The sequence below is a fragment of the Lutjanus erythropterus genome, chromosome 19 (genome assembly GCF_056507025.1).
Source record: "Lutjanus erythropterus isolate fLutEry1 chromosome 19, fLutEry1.hap2, whole genome shotgun sequence".
Lineage (NCBI taxonomy): Eukaryota > Metazoa > Chordata > Actinopteri > Lutjaniformes > Lutjanidae > Lutjanus > Lutjanus erythropterus.
This window is the reverse complement of record NC_139335.1, coordinates 13,982,549-13,999,597: the sequence shown is the minus strand read 5'-3', so window position 1 is coordinate 13,999,597 and position 17,049 is coordinate 13,982,549. Positions and strand designations below refer to the sequence as shown.

The 17,049-nt window shown below is 38.7% G+C and overlaps 1 protein-coding gene across 1 annotated transcript; it reads left to right on the top strand.

The window, feature by feature from the left end:
- Positions 1-6,501: 6,501 nt before the first annotated feature.
- Positions 6,502-9,217, top strand: socs3a (suppressor of cytokine signaling 3a). Its single transcript, XM_084744243.1, has 2 exons — positions 6,502-6,691; positions 7,513-9,217. Exon 2 carries the CDS (start codon positions 7,633-7,635, stop codon positions 8,248-8,250), a length of 618 nt encoding a protein of 205 aa, XP_084600369.1. The 5' UTR covers positions 6,502-6,691; positions 7,513-7,632; the 3' UTR covers positions 8,251-9,217.
- Positions 9,218-17,049: the final 7,832 nt, after the last annotated feature.

Below are 17,049 nucleotides of genomic sequence, written 5' to 3'. Positions count from 1 at the left end.
CATTATGAGTACTTATGACACTCAGCTCTATACCAGCTATTCCTAAACATACCAGATTAATCAAACCAATGATGAAATACAAGTACATTTTGGTGTTAATGTGATGGGTACCCAAATATGGTGTAACACCTGTTAAACTAGGTCAGATAAATGAAGAATAACATGTAATTGAAACTCAATCTGATTACTTTTTATTTCAGGGTAATTTTAAACTAAAAAAAAAAGTGAAACCTGCTCCATTTATGTGTTTTAATGACCTCTTACAGCCCGCTTGAAGCATTTTTGCAGGCCACACTTTGTGAATCACTGCTCTACTTTTAAATGCAGGACTTTCATGTAAGGCATAATTTACAGAGAGTTGATCATTATTGCAAATTAAACCCCAACAGTGTGGTGAAGGGCCCCATACTTAGTTTAAAAAAAACAAACAAACAATAATTTGAACAAATTATTCATTTAAAAATGATTTTATTGCTCCTCCACAGTCTATGATCATTACTGTGTCCATAGCAACAGCCTGTTCTTCATAGCAACGGTCTGCTATTCAGAAATAACAGACCTTAGGATTCTGCAACTGACCAATCAAAATTGAGCATTTAAATACATGAATAGTACTACCCATGAGTTAAATATGAATCAAATCAGGGTTGCATGAACTAAAAGGTTAATAGGTCGCACGCTTCACTGGAATAGTTGTGACTGTTACATATCATAGAAGGTGTGAGAGGTTTTTCCCAGAAAGAAGCCGTGACAGTAATGATGCTCCTGGCTACAAATAGACTTGTGTGTGTGTTGTGTAGTAAGGAATGTTGCAAGTGCCCAGCATGTTATGCAGGATTTCACTGCCAACTTTCACGCCTTTTCAACTCATCAGGTGCCAACCATCTGTTTTCATGTAGCCTGCTGATTGAAATGAAAAGAAACTCCTGCGCCTTGTGCACATTTGTGGAGACACTCTGGAAACTAACTGAAACTAAACTGAACTGAAAATAAAAGTTAAAAACACAATGAAAATAGAAACTAATAAAAAAAAATACAAAACTATAGTAACTCTCTGAGTCACAAGTCCTAAACTTTGATTTTTGAGTCTCAAACAAGTCACAACGTAACAGAAAGTTTCCAGCCTAAGCACACTATGGTAATATTAGCCTTGACTTAACATTCTTTGTGCAACTTTAAATGTTGAAAGTTGTTGCATGTCATCTGTAATTTTCGACCTGCACATATTGCACACTGCATTTTGTTTTTTGTTGACCACCTCATAGTTTTTGTATATGAAAGAAACAATCTTTGGTACCATTTTCTGTTAATGGAACTGAGTAATGTGACGTTAAGTCTCTCCTGCAACATGACTGGATGCTGAGGAATCACACGTGGACTTGCTTAGTCCACTGCTTGGTTGATTCACGAAACGTAGCATTTTTTAAAAGACAAACTCTTAATCCTTCAGCTTGAGGGAAGGAATCAAGTATTTTCAAGTCAAAAGGTTTGGTTATAAGTGAAGTGATGACTCATTGGTGTTAAAGTCCAAGTCTTTCTTAATTTTGTCAAGTTGAGTCTAAAGTCATCAAATTTGTGATTCAAGGCTGACTCAAGCCCAAATCAAATTACTTTGGGCAACACATCCTCTTCCTACTAAACAAACAATAACAAGTAGGTGCTCTTCCCTGTAAATTTACAGTAATGGTAGAGTTGCACAATCAGCGTGAAGACAAGCATCTCTGAACAAAATGTTCTGTAGAGAATTCCTGGCATCACTCCACATACCAGGCAAAGACTCTACTTTGTACTACAATATATTTCTCATCAACACAAAATAAAATAAGTTTTATGCCAATACCAAAAGGACATCGTTTGAGTTTGTGACTATTTTTTGAAGAATGAATTGTGAAAAACAGTGTTGCCACTTAGGATTTTTGTGGCCTGTAGTTCATTCTCAGCTGTGGTGGTCACACATGACACTTCCCATAATTCAAAGAATCGGACAAAGAACGACATTGACAGCAAAGCACACACACATACACACACACACACACACACACACACACACACACACACACACACACACACACACACACACACACACACACTCACAGAGAATGAGAGAGTGAGCGAGTTACCAGGAAATTTAGACTGGATGATTGGTAATCACACAGAAGTGGTCTTGCTCAACCAACAAGGAAGTTTTACTGTAATACAGCTGCAGATGGCAACAGTCTATAGCGGACTAATAGTGACATTTCAAACAAGGGACACATACAGGTGGAGGCAGGAAGTGAATACTGTACATGATAATGAAACAGAGGTAACAGGAATTAGATTGTCTGATATGCCAGGAACCTCCCAGCATAATTGAACCATGCACTATACTTCCCTAACTACCCGCCAACAATGACTTATTTGGTCAAAATTTAGTTAAGATCAAAATCTGTATAACCCCAAAGAAAACAGAAAAATACAAAGCAGAACTAAAAATCAAACCAGTCAACTCCTAATCTAAGAAAGAAAAGACAAAAAAGGAAGAAAATACACAATCCTATCCATCTGTTACAGCCCAGTCAACTGAAAACTTTAAAGCTTGCTCGAGTTAACCAGCCTTGACTGAAGCCCTCTAACTGTTGAATAAATTGCTAACCAACATCATGATAAATTAGTTTGTTATCCCACATAAATAAGGCAGACATTAAACCCAGTCACAGAGGAATAAATAAATAAACACAATGGAAAACTTTCTTGATACTGTACTGTACTGATACTTCTGTCATATTTCCTGAAGTTTTTTGATAGATAAAAAAAAATATATGGGAAAATAATAAGTATGAAAAGACATAAAAGGAAGGACCTACATCCTATTACAGTTAATCCAGTCAACTTCAGCTTTTCTGGGGTTGTACTGATTTCTGCAGTATAGGGAAGTGTAATTTACATTTCATAGCCTTTATATTCATGTAGTCTCATGTTAAAAGTCTTCAGTATGTTTGAATTTTAGAAATCAAGGATTCTATCATAAATTCAAGCCCTCATAATGGCAGAGGATATTTAGTGCATGATATCTGCTGATGTTGTTGACCTAACCTGAATTCAGGGATCACTGTATACAGCTGTACAAACGATAAGCCAGCGCCACAAATAATTTGATAAAACTGGCAGCGCTTATAAAAGATCTCCCTGCTCAGTGAAATCCTGCTCGACCATGCTGTTCCAAAATATTGTGTTGAATAACATTTTTCTGCTTTCCAGTCGAGTGGTCCACTTTTTTCCCCCTCACATCCAGCGGAGTTTACGGGAACCATGAGCTAGAGTAGATTTCTGAGTCAGTGTGGGAAAACCTAAACAGCTGCCTTTTCCACTAAACAGTGGTTTGGACGAGCAAGCTATCATGCAAGGCCGTGTCTCATCCACTAAATTTAGGATAAATTCAAAGACTTTGCGTGTGAATCGTACCTAATGCACACTTTGTGTCATTCTTAGGAGGCTAATTCAGTTGAGTCTGGATACACATTTAGAATCACACAGAGGTGGGAAGTGATATAAATACTTTGCAGAGGTTTTCTGCAGAGGTGGCAAAAATATACCCATTCTTTACTTGAGAAGAAATAAAGATATGTTAAAAAAGTCTTTGTTAAAAGTAGAAGTACTGATTCAACTTCTTTACTCAAGTAAAAGTGAAAAAGTGCAGGCTCTGAAGGACATCGCTACTGGCTCTTTGTGGGCAAAGCAAACTGAACCTCCTCGATCAAGCCTCCCTCAAGTCTGCTTCATCTTGTTACATCATTTACATCCTTTCGTCTTGTTATGTTGTTTTTTGTCATGTCTTTTATGTTGTTTTCATCTTGTTAGATCTTTTATATCAGTTTTGTTTTGCCACACCTTGCTATATGAAATCAGTCTTGATGTCGTGAAGCTGGCGCACAATGATGCAAGATAAAAATGATAAATAATTCCCCTTAAATACACTAAAAATGTAGGAAGTAAAACTAAAAAGTTGTTAGAAAAATAAATACTGAAGTACAGACCTGAGAAGTTTTTCTTACCTTTGCTCCCTACATTTTACTCAAGTATCTGTACTGCTACTTGAGTAAAGCATGTTTGTTTGTCACAGATGGAAACACAAGAAAACATGGACAAAAGTGCTGTGTTTGGTTCCCCATTTGGATACTGCGAACCTACTAGAGATGAAAGCACGCAAACACACACACATGCGTGACCTACAGAGCCAAGTCTGTCATCGCCAAACCTCACACCCTGAGCCTCAGATGCTTGGCTGGAGTCCCGCCACAGCGTGCTGCAGGAACAGACTGGAACGCTTTCTTAGCTCCAGGTCACTTGGTTCGTCAACCGCCTCCACCGACTTCAGAGGGCTGACCTTAAGTGCATACTGTCTGGTTTGTTTATTTTCTGTTTTGTTGTTTTTTTTCATGTCTGGGGGCACTTCTCTGTCTCTATCAAAAGTGTAATTTACTTAGGAAATTACCAAATTCATGCTCAAAAAGCCAGCTCAGCATGCTGTAATAATGTGCATAGTGGTCTCCATGGAAACATGGGGGTTTCTTCCTCTCTGCTGTTCCCCTCCATTGACTCTCATCATGGCCTCAGGGGAGACTTTGGATGCTAAAAACATGCCTCACAATGATGACACAATAGATTTTCTGGAAACAAGTGGGCTGTTACGAGGCTATCCTAGTGATTTCCCTTCCCCCTTGTCTTTATCCTACTGGTGGTCTGAATCAGACGACACCTGACTCACCTCTGTGGACACAGCTGGCTCTCGACAATGCCCATCGGGCTCTTTGGCGTCAAGCTTTTTGCCCGCCATGCCCCTCCCTCCCCCCCCCGGCCAGCTCTCAGCCTAGGTTTGGTAAAAACCAACGCCAAAACAGACGCTATTTATCTGCTTCTGAGAACTGAATCAGGCTGTTGCGAAAAGTTTCTGAGCTACTTTGCATCTGATTTTCAGGCTTTCATTTACAAGCCAACCGTCCTCTGATGAGTGAAAGAAGGTGGGGTTTGACATGACTCCATAGCCTGGAGTTAATCTACAGCACAGTAAGCACCTCAGGCTGATGGTGGTCATGGCTGAGTCAGCAGGGAGGGAGCTGATGTGGATGGTATGAGCACTCCATCAGTCACATGCATGTTGCTAAAGATTAGACTTTAGTCTTTACATGAGAAGTTGAAGTCACACTTCCTTTAGTTGGCAAACTAATGCTGTTAGACATTTTATCAAAGAATAATGATATAGAAAGTCTAACTGTACGGCGAAGGTCAGGAGGAAAGTTTGGGTCACCACAAAGGGGGGAAAGCAGCAGGAACGAAACTTTTTTCACCTGAAAGTTAATGGAAAATATTATTGTTGCAAAAAATATTCATGAATAGTATTTTTGTTTAAACTTATTTGACTTATTTTTTTTTACTTTTTTAGTACAATGTCATTAATTTAAGTATAAGTGTAGTCAATTATGTAAATATATGATAAATGGTTCATAACACACTAAAATGTAGTTATGGGAAGATATAGGGATATTTTAAGTGTTAATGTACATTTGCCAACATTATAACTTCTCAGATGAAGTTAGAATTAGTAGTGTGTTTATTATATTAATTTATTATATATTTATTCATTGTATCCTATCTTAGGAAGAGGTTTTTTTTACTCATAGACTTTGGTAGAGGAAATAAACATCTTTAGAAGAAGTAGTTATGTTCATGTCTGACACGTTTCAGTTTGGTAGCAGTAGGTTTGGTGTCTTATAAGTGCATATGGGCAAATAACACTCAAAATAACATTAACAAACTGACTAATAACGGTATTAAAGAACACATTTTCATATTTAATGACATGTTAGAGTGATAAATTGTCCCTTCAGAGTGCCCTTACCTGGTTTTAATGTGGATCTTAATAAGGAACTTCAAAACAATCATGAACTACGGTCATTAACACCGCTGGGAAACAGATATAAAACTTCACAATAGTGTGTAAATAATAAGCCGCTGCCCTTGGATACCAGCTGTTGCTATTGGGAAATAAAGTCTTAATGTGCAATGAAGTTCCCCAAAATCTGGCGCCCTCTATGGGGAACTGCAGCTCAGCATGTCATTACTGAGAATTTCTCAGAAACTGACTATACTGAATCATTACCTCATTATATTAAAGCGGAACTTTTACCTCCCCGCCCCCAAAAGAACATACTGACCAAATATGATTATCAAGTTCTATAGCTCGTTCTTAAACTCTTCAAAACAAAATCTGTATTAATTTAAAGTGTTTAGAAAAAGTAAAGTGACTCTAGGTTACCAAAGGTAAATATGTACTGCTTGGAACTCCTCCTTAACTTCATTTTGGAGGAACAGCGGGGGGAGGGCACTTCTCATAGCAGGAATCCTTAAAAAAAAAAATAAATAAATACTGCTTCCTGTCAATCTGCCAAGAGAGAGAGAGTCTTACTGGAAAGAGGAGGGAGGAGCCTGTCATTCAGTCTATAAGCCCTCCTCCTCCTCCTCAGGCTTCACTACTAATGCACTGCTCACCACGGGCAGATCACAGGCAACTGCACACCGAGAAAACTACTTTAACAACTCTCAAGTTTGTTGCCAAAGAACGATCATCCTGACAGACAATCTGCTGGGAAAACTGCGCTTATTGTCTGCTTGGATATATTCTGAAAAGAGCGAGTTTGGAGAAACATTACAGGTGAGGATCTCTCGTTTTCTTTTCTTTTTTTTTAATTAAATGCATACTATTTATGTTCATGCAGGATTTAAAAGTGGGGAAAAAAATTAGTTGGATGTTTAAGTGAGTTTTAGAGACGCCGATTGTGGTATGTAAATTGCGCAATCAGGATTACGATGCCCTTACTGGAACTGACCGTGGTGGTGAGTCCCGAGGGCAGATTACACAAAAAAGTTTCCCCGAAACGGCTACAAGTTAAATTGAAGCATTTTTTTTAGAAACAAGGGAGAGCAGTCAAACAGTTTGGGTTGTTTTTTATTTATTTATTTATTTGTTTCTAGATGATTTGAAAAATTCACGGCACTCTGATTTCCTAATCATGGCCAGAGATGCTGAAAGGCATGATGTACAGAGGTTCCACATCTGGAAAAGTAGTTTCCAGTGGAGCTGCGGGAGCTGAAGAGTATTACATTAGAGCTCAGTGTGAATAAAACAGATCCTGGCTTTTACAGTATGTTAGTTCAACTTTAAAGCAAGTTTTTAACTGGTTATGAAACGGTCTTAATTTAATACTGATGCCTCTAAATGATCTACATAAGCAAACAGGACAATATTGTTATTTTTAATGGCCAGCACTGGGTCAGATTCTCCTAAAAATCAGATTAAATGATCCTGTGTTTACACTTTCTCAGGTAAAGTTACAGTGAGTTGTACGTTAGTCAGAAGGAAACAGGATGAAATTTTTCTTTGATCATTTTTTATTTTTGACATCATATTGTGTGGTTATTTTGTAGAGAAAAGTCAAGAGCTGTAACTGAACTTGTCCTCTTTTGACTCTTCAGGTGTTTCCAGACTCTTCATACCCTCCGCAACAACCTCTGTTTGACCCCTTGCCTCTTCTTCTCTTGTCTGTGTGGTGCTCAGAGCTCCCTCCAGACTACCTAAAGAGCGGGCACAGCGCCATGGTAACTCACAGCAAGTTTGACAACGCAATGAGCAGCAGCCTCTTGGACTCCAACATGCGGCTGCCTCACCGTTACAAGTGTTTCACCTCCAAGACACAGTACCAGATGGTCCTCGCCACTCTGCACAAACTCCAGGAGAGTGGCTTCTACTGGGGTGCCATCACTGGGAAGGAGGCCAACGCCATGCTGGCAGCTGAGGCCACCGGCACATTCCTCATCCGGGACAGCTCCGACAACCGGCACCTGTTCGCCCTCAGCGTCAAGACGGCGTCAGGCACCAAGAACCTCCGCATCCAATGTGACACGGCCTCTTTTTACCTGCAAACGGACCCTAAGAACGTTCAGTCTGTTCCCCACTTTGACTGCATCCTCAAGCTGGTGCATTACTACATGTCTCAGAGCAAAGGGAACACTCGCAGTGGGAGTACCTACTATATCTACTCTGGAGGGGAGAAAATCCCCCTGGAGCTCATTAAACCTCTCTCCTGCAACTTATCCACCCTGCAGCACCTTTGCAGGAAAACAGTCAATGGACATTTGGACATTTCCTCTAAAAGAGACCAACTTCCTCATCCTCTTAAGGAGTTCCTGCAGGAGTATGATGCTCCTATCTAGAGGTGTTGGACTGATGCTCTTGAAGGAGCAAAGACTTCAGAAGAAACTGGATGGTTTCAGTACAGCTACGCTCGAGGAGTTACAACGAAGCAGAGCCAAAGAGAGGCAAGCCACAGAGCTTGTGAGAAAAGAGAAGTTCAGTGTACTGACAAGACGTCAGGTGCTGTAATCTGGTGGTGTGAAAGAGAGATAACGTCTGCCGATGACGTACAACTTACTGAAAACTGAAGTGCGGCTCACAGTCAGCTGTCTACAGTCTGATGACACACAGGTTCCCTTTTGCTGCTAACCAGTGTGCTGCGAGGCTGTTGAGCTCACACACATCAGCCTCCATCCAGCATCCTGGGATCTCTGACCAAGTGTACGCTGGAAATTCAGAGACAGTGGAAAATTAGAGTACAAATGAGTGGACATTGATGGCCTCCTGTGTGCATATTTTGCACCAGTCACGATGAGAAAAGGGCTGAACTTTTTTTTTTTTTTTTTTAAATCTGAATCAAGATCTGTTAAGGCCAGAAAATGTGGAAAGAAGATGATATTTTAGTTATGCCAAACTTGCCTGAACTAGACAACAGTTTGTTGGAGCACCAACATGACTGAACCCGACAGGGTCTTACTTGAGAGAGAAACAGTCACATTTTTATAAGGCTTTAGTTGTAGTTTTTGTGGCACAGACAGAATCGCCATTGCTTGCAATTGAATGTATTAAATAATGGTATCTGTCTTTTCCCGATAAGGAGAAACATATCCTATTTTCATGAGTTTACATGAGTGAAGACGAAACCTGTTATTGTGCTGTCTTTTATAAAGATGTACCTTTTGCCAGCCAAACATCTGGCTGTGTGGATGCTTGAAGATATTTGAGAAGTTTGACGAAGCAGGCAGACTGATACGACTTTGCACTTATTTATATTTGTATGACGATTTCATTAATTTATAATAAAAGAGCACTATTTTTCTAATGAAATGAGATCTCAGTGTTTGATTTGTTTTGTGTTTACTAAAACTTTAGTTCCACATAGCAGAGTTTGCAGGTTTTACCTGACTGAAATACACCACATACTACACTGCTACTATACAACATGCATGGTTCTTTAAAGGGTTTGTTTTTTAAGTGGGGCTGTATTAGGAAACTTATTGATAGTGAATAAATAACCTATAGTAGATGCCAGTCATCATGATCCCAGGTTGCAGAAGCAGAGAGTACTAGTGCAGTGTACTGCTGTGGACAGGGCTGCAGCAAAGTGAATTTTAGCCACTTACAAAAAGATCATCTAAAAAAAAGCTTTATCTATTTAAGTGTATTTAAAATATTTTCACAACCTTACCTTTTCTGGTGTGGCTCTCTCCAAACCAACCAGACTTCATCGACAAAAACTGAACTAACCTTAAAACACTGAATAACATGCAATAACACAAGGTGGCCATTTTTTTAGGTGGTAAAATAAAATACATTATATTGCTGATCAGCAGTATATTGCTTTGCTTCCTAAAGTGGAGCATGGTGACCACCATCTGCTGTAGGTAATACCTGATTATAGAGGCACTTTATACAACCCTGCTTCAAGTAACCCAAACCTTCCCTTTCAAAATAAGTTTGATTAACATCATATTTGGTTTTGTTGCTACAGAGTCCACAAGCTCACCATTTTTCCTCTTAAATTTCACCCAGATGGGAAAGCACTGCTCTGAATGACACTACATTTTTAACTCAATATGTTATCAATTTATCATTTATCAAGAGCTTTAAAGTTTCTGTTTAAGAGATTAGCTTCCCAGAACAGAGCAAGAATAATGTGTCATTCTTTCAGAGCTGATAACTTCTTCCTCTATCAAAGAGCTGCTGCTTCAGACAAAATACACCAGAAGAGCACAATAACACTCTGGTCTTCTCAAGAAGTCATAGTAAGATTTAATTTGGCTGTGACTCACTTTATTCTTTGTAGGTGTCCGCGTGCCCCAACATGCTCTCACATGCACATACATAATGATGCAGCAATTTGCTCATTACGTAAATGGTAAGTACACAAATTCTCAGAAATCTCCCCCACCCTGTACACAAACACATTCAGGTAAAAATATGTCAACATGTGTGCTTCAGGAAAGTTCACAGACAAGGCGTATTCATCGCACACAGTGTACTTTGTTTCACCTCATCCAGGAATTAAGCCGAGTGCTGTCAGCTGTTAAACAGCAACAGGTCTGATGTGTGGTCTGTTCACCTGCACAACAAAAATAAACTGTGTTTAAAGGACAGTGCAAGCTTTTTATCAGGAGAGAAGATCAATTCCGCTCTAGCCAGCTGCACAATGAATTACATTAGCTTTCTTCAGCTGCCTGAGTTATTGTTTGTATTATTTTTAGAACAACACATCCTGTGTGCTCCATGGCCCTCTTCCTTTGTAAAAACTGCCTGGTTTTCATTTGTATGTGTGAGTTCTTTCCTTTTATGTTCTGAATTATTTCCCCAAAGTTTCTTTTTCAAATATTATCAAATCAGAAATTATTTAATTTGGCAGTTTATTGAACCTCCTTGTTGTGTTTGGGACCCTGTAGAGTTCAGGGCCTCTTTAACAGCAAGAATATAATAATAAGCTTGATACTTCATGGTGTACTTCAGGAGGTCAGTACAGAAAACAAGTTTTCTTTGGGGTTTCAGAGACCCCAGCTATAAAACAGAATTAAAGGATAAATCTGTAATATATTTACTGTATTAAATAATAAGATGGCCATGATTTGCTACAGCCACTGTGTCCGCCTGTGTCCGGACCGTAACTTGTGTCATTGTTTGCATAAATTATATTTGCCAAATGAGTAAGTGTCTGTTTATGAGACATAATGAATCATTAATAATCTTTTAGATGGAGCAGATGTTTATAATGGTTATAGCAATATGCTAATGGAGACTTGCAGGCAGTCACTGAACTCAAACTCCAGAGAGTGTATGTTCAGAGCAGTAGGCTCCAGCTCATTGTTTGGACTGCTGTGCTCATTTTTGGATGAACAGGTGTTGGATTTTGTTCTGTTGAATGCAGTTGATTTTTGCATGTTCGGTATGTATGATTGGTGTGGAAAGCAACTTTATCCTTCCCAAATCTCAAATAGGTCTGTTTCGATTATTGCAGGTTTATAACAGTTTATTTAGGGAGTTCAACCTCTCTGCAGTCATTACATAGCATGATGTACTGTACATTTTTTGTCTGTATATGGCTTTTGGGCAAAAAAAGGAAAATGCATCTGTCTATGCATAGTGCATGGGCGGGGGCTCAGCGAGGCCATGTGCAAACTTTATGCGTGAGGCCCTGCTCACATGCTTGTGCATGACGCACGCACATATTCTACTTCTACCGCATTATTTCACATGTTGTCTCCACAACATATACAAGATTGTCCCGATATAAGACAAGTGATGTTGCGGCAGTGCAGCTTGTGATTTCTTCCTCTGCAAGTGAGTAAGTTAGGTGTCTATTCATTCATAGCTAACATAGTATTCTTAAGTCAATGAGTCTCTCATGCTCCCTATTGACTGCTTTGATGAAGGGAAATACTTCAAAACTTCAAGAATGTCAGCATCGATTTTGACCAGATGAAATACGTTGGAGGTGAAGCAAGTGTGTCAAACTTGAAGAAGGACTCAAGGTGAGTGTTTCTACTGTAGATAATATACTGACTATGGGTAAGTACCTCATACAACCCCACTTAGAAAAAAAAAAACAGTCACACATACAACAGTGTGTCTGTGGGACACCAAACAATGTGCAAAGACAGACAATTATCAAAAAACAACCTAATAATTAGGATTTCTACAGTGACTTATTAATTAATTACTATCCCAGGTGTTACGTCTTCATTGCAACCCCCTGTCAAAGCACAGCTCCCTCATGTCTGCACTGTACAAAACATTAAGTCACTACAGCCAGGAGCACACGCACGTTTACTGCAAACTGCTAAAATGATGGATGAACGGGAATCTGCAATAACCTCCACATTCAACATAATTACAGGAACGAGTTCCGGCTCTACCTGCCTCCGCAGCACTTTACTGGAGATAAAGGGTCTCTGAGGTGATTTGTGCTGTGTGAGTGGTCTCTGTTTTTTGTCAGTAATGTCTTGATGTCAAACCAACATGGTCCTTTTGATCTGCTCATTCAAAGACCCATTTATAAAGCTGGAAGGCCTTGCTGGAAATTCTTTGCTTTCCTCATAAAAAACAAATTTCAACAAAATATGCTTTTAAAATAATTTGAGTCACTGATTTATTTTATTTGACAAAAAAAGTTAATAAATAAATAACGGGATATAAATTTCATGTACAATTTTTCAAAAAATTTCCTAGGATAATGCAAAAAAGCTTGCATGCTTATTTCCATTGTGCTCCTTGATAGATGGGGACAAGGATAGTGAGAGAAGTAAAAAAAGATACACAAACCAATAAATACTCAAATTGTCTGGATCCTGCCACACCACGTCTCAACAGTACACCAGTGTACTGTGTAAATCAGATTTAAAACTGTCCGCTCCATCTATTTCTCTCATAACTCATTCCATAAAACAGCTGCTGAGTAGAAAAATGTTCTTCTCAGAAAGGGAAATGTTATTAATCATTTTTCTTCTTGAATTCATTTAAAGAAGGAGGCTGCAGGATTAAGCAAGAAGCTGTGTGTGTTAATGCCAAACAAATGCAGTGCACTTCATTACCCTTTTTTCCCAGTAAGCTGGAGCTTCATTTATTCACACGATACACAAGTGAAAGACGGGCAGATAGATTGGAAGATAAATACTTTTTTGACTGGGGTCAGAATAGTATTAAATTAACATCTCTCATATCTACTTTAATCACTAACTTTACAGTGTCTCACAGTTTCTCCATCATTGTAATTAAAAGTTTTATGTAAAAGATAAATAGTCCTGCCAATCATAACACAACAGAGAGGCATACACAGCCCCATACCATCACAGATGCTGGCTTTTGAAACTAGCACTGGCAACTGATTTGTGTTCTCTTTAGCCCAGAGTCCACAATGTCCCTGATTTCTGAAAACCGTTTGAAATGTAGACTTTTCAGACCACAGCACACTTTTCCACTTTGTGTCAATTCATCTCAGATGAGCTCAGGTCTTAATTATGCATTTGGGGATGCGGCAACAAAGTGTATTAAGTGACAGCAGTTGACATAAGTGTTCCAGAGCCCGTGTAGTATCATTTGTCCACATGCAGCTTTGATGCAGTGCCACCTAAGTGGTAGAAGGTCATAGGCATTTAATGTTGGTTTTCTGCCTTGCCCCTCATGTGCAGAGATTTCTCTGAATCTTTTAATGCTACTATGGATTGTATGTGATGACATTCCTAAATTCCTTGCAGGTTTGTGTTGAAAAATGTTGTTGTTGTCTATCTATGCTTGTGAAGGACTGAGCCTCTTGAGGACGCTCCTTTTATAACCAGTAATAATTCTTTTACATGTTACCGATTAACATTAACTGTTCCAAACAGATGGTTTTTTTAAAAGTATGTGTCTTTTTTACTGCTCTTGTCCCAACATTTTAGAAATGTATTGAAGGAATCAAATTCAGAATGAGTGTATATTTACAAAAAACAGTATCTGTCTGAACAATAAATGCCTTGTCTTTGAACTGTATTCAGCTGAATACAAGTTGTAAAGTATTTGCAAATCATTGCATTCTGATGTTGTTTGCCCCAAATTCTTTGAAACTGTGGTTGTACTTTTTTTGTGAATAGCAGACAGTGTACTACAAGGGAGAGCCCAAAAGCCCATATGTGTCATTCTGCATCAGTGAGTTTTTTGTTTAATTGTCTGCACATGTAACTTTAGCTAAATGAAATTCAGCCTCTGAGTCTTTCAGGGTGTCTGTCAGTGTCTCAAGTATTTTGCAGTTACTTTATCCTGTATCTAATGAGAACTGTCTGTAACCTCTCTGAGTTGTTTTAAAGTGTGATAGACAGCTGAGACCAGTTTGACCTTCAGCGGAGGACTATTTAAAGCTCGCAGGCTTGGTGAGCCGCTCAGGAGAAATTCTCTGGTACTCGCTGGTCATGTGATTCTAGAGAACAGGCACTGAAAGAGTCATCGCTGCTACACCCCCAGCCTGCTGCAGCGCCTGAAAGCAACACTGAAACCGTCACAGCTCCCACACCAGGTTTTTCTGAGGAAGTACCCGTGTGTCCTCCACTCACAGCTGTACTCAAACCTGTCGCACAGCTGACACAAAACAGACAACTGATCAAGGTGGAAGGATAATATTTAGTTAAAACTTTCCACTCTCTTTGGAAAGCTTGTATAAAGACTGTTAATGTTTATTATGATATCTTACAGTGGTGTTTATGGGATTGTATATTGACTACAGACTTACCTTTTTAGTGTATGTATACTGTACTGTACTTTCCACCACAGGAGAGGAGACAGCAGTTCTTAATAACTGTGTGATAATATTCCTTGCCTCATTTCAAATATTACCTACACACCTACAGACCTTGGCTGTAACAATGAGACAATGACTGACTTACTTGGGAAATCCATGTCAACCTCTCAGTTGTATTACAAATAGGACATGGGATTTTGTGGACTTCAGTGTTTCCAGTTTGACGTAACAATTAGTTAAAGTACACACTTCCACAGAAGGCAAACACCGCAGAAACAGGAATGATACACAGATCACTGGAATGTAATCATCTGTACTAGTGAAAAATGAGTAGTGTCATGTCTGTTGTAACTCATTTACTCTTCTTTTTTTTAAAAAAAAAATGTAGTAACAATGACTGCTCATGTCGCCATGTGGTGTGTCAAACATTCAAACTGTAATAATGTGAAGAACACATAAAAAAACAAGACAAATACTGGTTAAATTAATTGGTATGAAGCAAAAAACATCTGGATGTCGGGTATGAGATGTTTTTTTAACCTGTGGCGCTACAAAATAATATGAAACCTTTAAACTGCTAAAGACTTTTTTTTCAGCTTGGTAAAATTTTCGGGACTATGGAAACATGAATCAGTCTAGTTATATTTGTAATCCTATTTATCAACTTTTTCCAGTAAATGGTCAAGTGATAGAGCTCATTGGAGAGCTGGAATGAACGGACACTGATGATGTATTCACTGGAGAGCATGGTAAAAAAAAAGCTTATGGTTAAATAGTTTTGCATAGTCAGATAATCAGTTCATATTCAAAGCAATTCCAGCTACATTTGATCGTAAATATCAACTTGTCAAATTTACATAGGCGTAGTTTTTTGCAGTGCTGGGTCAGCATTTGTTGAGTTTATTTTGCATAGTTTGCATTTAACAACTGTTCCCATAACGTTTTGACAGAATGCTTATTTGTTAAAGGTAGTGTCAGTAGGATTTGTCCAAATGCATCAGAACGTCAAATATCAACATTGGTGAAACGTCCAAGCCACAGAAAAACAATGAGAACAAATAAGGAAAGACTCTGCAGATACAGACACTTCAAAATGGTCATAAGTGACGATCGAAAGGGATAATGCTGTACAAGCCTACAGTTTTCTTTAGGAAAATGTTGCAGATTATACCTTTAAAGATTCATGGGCGCTTAAGTTGAGTCTTTCAGAGTCTTAAACACTAAATGACATGCTGCACATACATGTGGCATCAGTTATTTTGGCTCATTCGCTTTGCGAATTTGGACTAACCAAATCGCCTGGCTGCAAATTACATTATGTCACCAAACTACGTGTGCTAATAAACTTTGTACATTTATTTTTCTTATTTTGTCCCAGATACCGACAAGAACACAGGATTTGCCATTGTTACTGATATTTATCAACAGCATGTGCACTTCTATATTTTACAAATTTACTTGCTGTTTTGAAATGTAGCTCCAAAAAGATTTCTCTTCTTTGAGGAATACATCCTAGGTGGACTTCTTCATGTACAAATAAAGCATATTTTGTTCCAATTTTTGTAGACCTAAACCATTTTGGTTATTCAGAACACTCAGAACAGAATGCTGCTTTATTCTCCCTGGAACAAGTTTGATTTTTAATTAACTTGTATTTTTTTTTCAGTTGCCACTTGCTTCCACTGTTTTATTGCAAGAAAAATCCTGAAATCATTGTAACATAGCCGTAACAATAAAAAAAAAAAAAAAAGCCCATGAAATCCTAGAGGGGCTGATTAACTGAAGAGGTGTTGACCTTCAGCACAGCTGCTGACGCTCACATGGTCCTGAGACCAAATTAAGTGAAAACACCTAAATGGAGTGTAGCTTCTTTCACTGCTACTGAGCTGTCTAACTAACTTACTAACCATTTGAGGATGTTAAGACCCAGTGGATGAATCTTATTTTTGATGGAAATTTCCCCACAATCACCAGAAAACTGGAATCGACGAGCACTAGTGTTATGCCCCAATAAGCATCCCTGCCATGAAGAGCACCTCTGTTGTGGAAAGGTCAAAGATAGATGGATACCAGCTGTCCGTGACCCAATTTAAAGTTTTAAAGAGACCTAGCAAGTGGTCTGCATGTTACCTCAAGTTTTCGCAATGTTTTATGATGTTTTACTAGTTATTCTGTTGCCTGTTCCACAGCAAATTTGCTCATCTATGTTGTCTATGTAATATTCTAATAATGGCAGTCAAGAGAAACTGTTGGAGTTCCAGTGAAACGGCTAGCGGAGAGCTCATTGCTTACGTTTCTTGTAAAAAGAACTAGTTATGGAGCATTTATTTAGCCGACCTAAATCGGTTTCTCAGAAAAAATTACCAAATTTGGAGATATGTGGTTTTCACTGGACAGGAAGGGTTTGACAGATTGTATAAAA

What these genes read in the sequence shown, in the direction of transcription:
- socs3a (XM_084744243.1), top strand. Translation starts at nt 7,633, where the DNA reads ATGGTAACTCACAGCAAGTTTGACAACGCAATGAGCAGCAGCCTCTTG.